At 48.2% G+C, this 6,943-nt stretch overlaps 1 protein-coding gene across 1 annotated transcript; it reads left to right on the top strand.

Annotated features, from left to right (window-relative positions):
* The first annotated feature begins 5,011 nt into the window (after positions 1-5,011).
* On the top strand, positions 5,012-6,111 carry LOC112872384. The gene is made up of 4 exons (XM_025935466.1): positions 5,012-5,074; positions 5,151-5,348; positions 5,432-5,605; positions 5,674-6,111. The coding sequence occupies exons 1-4, from the start codon at positions 5,012-5,014 to the stop codon at positions 6,109-6,111; spliced, it is 873 nt and encodes a 290-aa protein (XP_025791251.1).
* Positions 6,112-6,943: the final 832 nt, after the last annotated feature.

A 6,943-nucleotide genomic window follows, 5' to 3' on the forward strand; every position in this document is an offset into this window, starting at 1 on the left:
AGTGCTCCTATTACTTTAGTGCTCGACTCAGGTGCTGTAAAGGTTTTTTGGCTGGCTGAGAGGTCCTGGCGGACTGTCCGCCAGTCCTGGCGGACAGTCCGCCAGGACATCTCGGGGTCAGCCAGCAGAACTGATCATATATAATTGATATTAACTAGTTTTCGTTGTCTATAGTAGAGGATGGAGGACCGTAGGTGGATGTACACTGGTCACCGTAGTAAGAGAGATGTCAGCCCTGAGTGGATTAAGAACACCAATGAATTCTTGGAACAGGCGTGGGGCGAGAATGCTAAAGGAGCGGCTAGAATTTTCTGTCCATGCAGCAAGTGTGCTAACAGGAAAAGACAAACACAGGATGTCATGGGGAACATCTCTTCCTTAATGGATTTACGCCAAACTATACCCGGTGGATCCATCATGGTGAAGGCCATCGTAGGAGAGAGGACGTGGTGAGACCACGTGTCGAGGATTGTGATGCTGAGGCTGGTGTAGTGGACATGTTAGATGACTATCATGAGGCACACGTTGCTGAAGAACTTGTAGAGGAGGAGCCTGAGGGTCCGCAAAGGCGTTTTACGATATGTTTGCCTCAGCACAGAAACCCCTTCACGGACATACAAAAGTTTCTCAGCTGGATGCCATTGGACGAGTAATGGCGTTGAAGTCGCGGTACAGCCTGAGCAGAGACACCTTTGATGGTATAGTGACAGTTATTGGCAGCCTGCTTCCAGAGGGTCACATCCTGCCAAAGAGTATGTACGAGTCACAGAAATTCTTCGTGCACTCAGATGCCGTATGACAAGATACATGCCTGTCCGAACGGATGTGTCCTGTTCAGGAAAGAATACGCGGAAGAAAAGTACTGTCCGAAGTGTAAATCCTCTAGGTTCCTGGAGGTTGACTCTGGTGATGGCAACAAGAGGCAGCTTGATATCCCCGTGACAATCCTATGTCACCTGCCGGCCATACCGAGGATTCAACGGCTGTACATGACTGAGGAATCCGCGAAACAGATGACATGGCATAAGAAAGGGAAACGATACAATCCTCACAAGATGGTACATGCATCAGATGTGAAGCATGGACCTACTTTGATAGCATTCATCGGGACAAAGCCAGTGAGGCTCGTAATGTTCGTATTGCGCTGGCAACTGATGGATTCAATCCGTATGGAGCGATGGCTGCCACATACACATGTTGGCCCATGTTTCTGATTCCCCTCAATCTCCCCCCAGGCATAGCATTCCAACGACAGAACATGTTGTTATCGTTGATTATTCCTGGACACCCGGGGAAAAATATGGGTGTGTTCATGGAGCTGCTGATTGATGAATTGGTCCATGCTTGGGAGGAAGGGGTATGGACATATGATCGGGCCACAAAGACCAACTTCAAGATGCATGTTTGGTATCAATACTCTCTGCACGATTTTCTGGCGTATGGGGTCTTCTGCGGGTGGTGTGTTCACGGCAAATTCCCATGTCCGGTATGCAAGGAACGTCTTAGGTTCCTTTGGTTGCAGAAGGGTGGTAAGTATGTTGCGTTCGACAAACATCGACAGTTCCTACCTCTTGACCATCCATTCAGACGAGACATCAAAACTTTACAAAAGGTGTTACAGTGACAGACCTCGCAAGTCCGATGAGGACTAGTGCCGAGATTCGTCAGCAGATAGATGGTCTCTTGATCAATCCAGAGGGTGGCTTTGTGGGATATAGTGAGCAACATATGTGGACTCATAAGTCGGGCTTGACTCGGCTCCCGTACTATGACGACCTGCTCCTTCCACACAACATTGATGTGATGCACACTGAAAAGAATGTTGCTGAAGCACTTTGGGCAACAATCATGGATATTCCCACGAAGACAAAGGACAATGTTAAGGCTAGGTTGGATCTAGCAATATTGTGTGACAGACCAAACTTAGAAATGAGGCCTCCTGCACGAGGAAAGACATGGAGAAGGCCTAAGGCCGATTATGTCTTGAGCAAGCCCCAAAGGATAGAAGTACTACAATGGATCAAGGCGTTGATGTTCCCTGATGGCTATGCAGCTAATCTAAGTAGAGGAGTCAACTTGTCTACTTTGCGAGTCTTAGGTATGAAGAGTCATGACTACCACATATGGATTGAGCGGCTTCTTCCAGCGATGGTTCGAGGTTATGTCCCTGAGCATGTCTGGCTGGTACTTGCAGAGTTGAGCTACTTCTTCCGCACACTTTGTGCAAAGGAGTTATCACGGACCTTAGTTGCAGACTTGGAAAGAATCGCACCGGTGTTGTTATGTAAGTTGGAGAAGATCTTTCCACCCGGATTCTTTAATCCGATGGAGCATATGATATTGCATCTCCCGTATGAGGCACGAATGGGGGGTCCCGTGCAGGGTCGGTGGTGCTATCCAATTGAAAGATGCCTAAAGGTTATCCGAAAGAAATGTGGAAATAAAAGCAAAATTGAGGGTTCCATTGCCGAGGCATACATTCTGGAGGAGGTGTCGAACTTTACATCAGTATACTATGGTGACAACCTACCTAGTGTGCATAATCCACCGGCTCGTTACAATGCTAGCGAAAATGACTCGAGACTCAGCCTTTTTCAAGGTCAGCTTGGAACTGCAAGTGGTTCGACCACCAAGAGGTTGAGTCATCAAGAGTGGTGTCGGATCATGCTGTATGTGTTGACCAACCTTGACGAGGTGACACCGTACATGCAACAATTTATTCAAGAATTCTGGCGTCAATCAAGGGATATCACGGAGCAGGAATTAGATACCCTGCTCAAACAAGGTGCAGGAAATGGATCACCCAATTTTATTTCTTGGTTCAAACAGAAGGTACGGTCCAATCTAGCCCGTACTTAGCTTTTCACTCTAAGTTGTTTTTACTTAGTTTGTCCAATCGTACTTGAACTTGCAGGGCGTTAGCGATGCGACCTTGAGTGCCGAGTTGAGACAGGTGGCCGGTGGCTTTGGATATAAGGTCAAGTCATATTCTGGTTATGACGTGAATGGATATCGTTTTTGTACAAGCAGTCATGAGGATTGTCGACCCAATCGAAAGACCACAAATTCTGGGGTGTTTACTCCCGGCCTTGATGGGATTGAGTATTATGGAAGAATTGAAGAAATATACGAACTCAGCTACTATGGTTCGAAACGACTTAATCCCGTGATATTCAAATGTCATTGGTTTGACCCTCAAGCAATGAGACGGACGCATTCTAATGTTGGGCTAGTCGAAATTCGACAGGATTCAGTCATGACCATAGACGATGTCTATGTTGTTGCTCAACAGGCTATACAAGTTTATTATCTCCCATATGCGTGTGAAAGCAAAGAGCATCTTAAGGGTTGGTATATTGTGTACAAGACATCACCGCACGGTAGAGTACCTGTCCCTAACGATGATGATTACAACTTAGATCCAAACATATATGACGGAGAGTTCTTTCAAGAAGAGGGGCTACAAGGGCGATTCGAGATAGAATTAACCGAGGCAAACGAAATGGAAGTTGAAGCAGTTGATGATGCGGGGGAGGAGGAAGAGGTGCAGAGCGTTAAGGATTTACACATGCTAGAACGACTACAAGTAGACAATGCAAATGAAGACACCGAGTCTTCTGATCTTATTGGTTACGACATGATTGATAGTGATGATGAGGACTATGATCCAGCTAATCCCGACTACGATGAATATTTTTAGTCAATGTAAGACTATATTATTACGTATTGATGTTCTATTTTCTTCATGTATTTATCTATAAGTATGTATTATATATTTATCTGTACTTATTACGTAATTATGGTTGTTGCTCTAAAGTGGTAAACTTTTTTTATGTTGTCTTGAAAACTGTGTTTTATTTGTCTTCTGCTTTGTCTCATATACATCCAATCATCCCTCTAAGATATCTTAAAGTTTGGATCAATCCCTTGGAATTAAAGAAGGTTTTTTGGCTGGCTGAGAGGTCCTGGCGGACTGTCCGCCAGGAATGGCGGACAGTCCGCCAGGACAGATCGGGATCAGCCAGCAGAACTGATCATTTTTCTTTCATCCAAAGTATCTCTTCGTGGGCCCATCGTCTTATGTCCGTGGGAGGCTGTCCAAAACCCCCTATAACTCTTGGATGAAGCTCCTCTATCTCTATTCATCCACATAACACAACTCGGTTTTCTTTATGTGTTTATCTTGGATGAAGCTCCTCTATCTCTCTTCATCCACATAATTATTATGTAATTATGTTCTATTTTCTTTATGTATTTATCTAAGTATGTGTTATATATTTATCTGTACTAATTAATTTTCTTTTAATTGCAGGGGATTCACCAGAGATGGTGGGCCGCGGGATGAAGAAGAGTGTAGCGGCCCTTCACAAGAGGTTTTCGGGGGGGAGCAGTGAGCCGACGTCCGGGGCGGCTGAGGGACCGTCTTACAGGAGGAGGAGGGGGAGTGGCAGGAGGGCGATGACACAGGCGCCGCCGGAGGAGGAGCATGCGCTCCCGGAGGAGGAGGTGCCTCCCGGAGGAGGAGGTGCCGCCCGAGGAGGAGGAGCAGGCGCTCCCGGAGGAGGAGCAGGCGCTCCCAGAGGGGAGGACGAGCAGGCGGACCAGGTGGTCCACCAGGAGGGGCCAGGGGACGACGAGCAGGCGGACGAGGAGGGCACGGAGGCCTCTGCTTCGTCAACCGTCTACCAGCGAGGTCCGGCGAGTCTCCCCCAGCGACCGATTCCTGAAGCAAAACGCCCGATCATAGCTCCCCAAGGGGATAAGTAAGTAAATTTACATGTTTTCAGTACATGTTTACGGTATAATTTCAATTTTGTGGTAGAAATTAAAATTTTTTATCAATCACCTGTGCAGGAACTGGATAGTTGTGGAGAGGCCCGTTGGTGCTCACAGACGCCATGTGAATGGCATCTTGGGTCTTCTGGTTAGGGATCACTTCCCTGGCCTGGTCACGTTGGCCGGAGAGCCAGGTCCGGCCTATACGTGGGAGCACTACCGGGCCGTCCCCGACATGCGGGATGTTGCCGGCAGACAGTGGCCCAACTTGGCTGAGCGAGTGAAGGGCGAGCTTTGGGTAAGTGATCAATATATCGCATTCGTTGCACATCCTTGATAATATGATTGAAATAATGATATCGTGTTTATTGCAGGATTTCTACAGACTACAGGCCGGGATGGACGCGCAGGCGGATGTGGTTGCCGAGTATCGCTGCAAAAAGCTCGTTACCGACATGTTCTACGAGCAGCGCCTCCAGTCAATCATCAACTACCACGCCGTCGTCCTTGGACAGAAGGTCACCAAGGCGCAAGCAAGAACTATGACGTTGACTGAGGAGCAGTACTTGCAGGTAAATACCAAAATTTGATTTATTTGACCATTAAGTTGGCTTAATGTCCTCTACTAATATGTCTTCTACTTGATGTCATGTAGATGGTTCCTCATTGGTGTGCCCACTTTCCTGAGTGCTGGCAGCAGATAGTTGCTAAGTGGTTATCCGACGACTGGAACGCTGTGCACCAGGAGCGTCGTGAGCACCGTCTGACTATGGCCGGTGTGCCACACCACCAAGGCAACCGTAACCTGACCGAGTACGCCCAAGCATGGGTACGCGACTTTACTTGTTTTGTGGTTATTCAACTATGCATGATTTCTCATCATCTTGTTTCTCGCAGTCGGCGGCACATGGAGGGCAGCAGTGCAACAAATTCATGGCGTATGCTCTATCCCACAAGGGTAAAGCGACATCCAGCGTCAGCTACAACGCGGAGGACGGGCCCGAGGCGTACAGCAACCCGAGCATCTATACTCGCCTCAATGAGTACACATCGATGGCGAGGGAGGTGCACGGCCAAGAGTACGATCCGACCCAGGAGGATCTTGACGCTGAAATTGTCATGAAGGTCGGAGGAGGAAAGAAGCATGGACGGTACTGGATTTGCGACGGCGCGATCGACTCCTCTTCTACTCCGACTCTATCTCAGATAAAAGCACGGCAAACGAGCTCGAGCGCAGGCATCCGACCTCGTCCGGACAGTTCGACGAGCCAAGTCCAGGCACTCCAGGTTGTTGCTTGTTCATACGTTTTTTATCTATTATATTACATAACTTAGCTTTTGTATTATTGTAAAATTGGGGTAAAAATTTTGCAGGCTCGGCTGCAAGAAGAGAGGAGAGAACGTATGGAGTTGGAGGCAAGGATGAGGGCGGAGATGGAGGCCGAGCGGGAGGCTGACCGACAGAGGATGGCGAGCATGTTCGCGTACATTCAGAGTCTTGGCGCAGCGACGGGTCTACCTCCGCCACCTCCCTTCGTCACCCCACCTAGACCACCCACCGATCCGTTTTCTACTTCAGTGAGTATGCAATGTTCAATATGTCGTTTATTTTGTCGTTTCACTCATACATTTCATCTATATGTTGCAGAATCAGTCGGCGGCCTCCAATGATCCGTATATTTCTCCAAATCAGACCAACCAGAACAACTAGCCACCTTCGGCATAGATGATGGAGTTATTTGCATTTGAGACTTAGCTAGACTGAATGCATGTACTTTGATTGTTCATTGTGTACTTTGTGATATACTTAGCTACAGTGAATGTACCTACAAAGTTTGAGCCCCATTGGATTAATTATTGACGTCACTACTTTTCGCGGGAACAATCAGGCCTGAGAGTGCCTGGCGGACAGTCCGCCAGGTCTGGCGGACAGTCCGCCAGGCACTCTCAGGCCCAATTGTTACTGCGTAATATAATCCTGCCTCTTTGCCGAGAGCCACTGGGGGCAGCTCTGGATGCCCTCTTTGCCGAGTGCTATTGACCGGGCTCTCGGCAAAGAAGGCGTCCAGGGTGGGCGTTGACGCGGTTCTTTGCCGAGAGTCTGACGGCGACACTCGGCAAAGGATCCGTCCACGGTGGCGCGCCGTGACGGCTACTTTTCTTTGCC

The sequence above is a fragment of the Panicum hallii genome, chromosome 8 (assembly GCF_002211085.1).
Source record: "Panicum hallii strain FIL2 chromosome 8, PHallii_v3.1, whole genome shotgun sequence".
NCBI classification, from domain to species: domain Eukaryota; kingdom Viridiplantae; phylum Streptophyta; class Magnoliopsida; order Poales; family Poaceae; genus Panicum; species Panicum hallii.

Excerpts from the sequence above, each read along its gene's own strand:
- LOC112872384 (XM_025935466.1), top strand. The coding sequence starts at position 5,012 with ATGCGGGATGTTGCCGGCAGACAGTGGCCCAACTTGGCTGAGCGAGTG. Across the intron at positions 5,075-5,150 it reads GAGTGAAGGGCGAGCTTTGG|GATTTCTACAGACTACAGGC; the intron begins GTAAGTGATCAA and ends TGTTTATTGCAG. Across the intron at positions 5,349-5,431 it reads CTGAGGAGCAGTACTTGCAG|ATGGTTCCTCATTGGTGTGC; the intron begins GTAAATACCAAA and ends GATGTCATGTAG.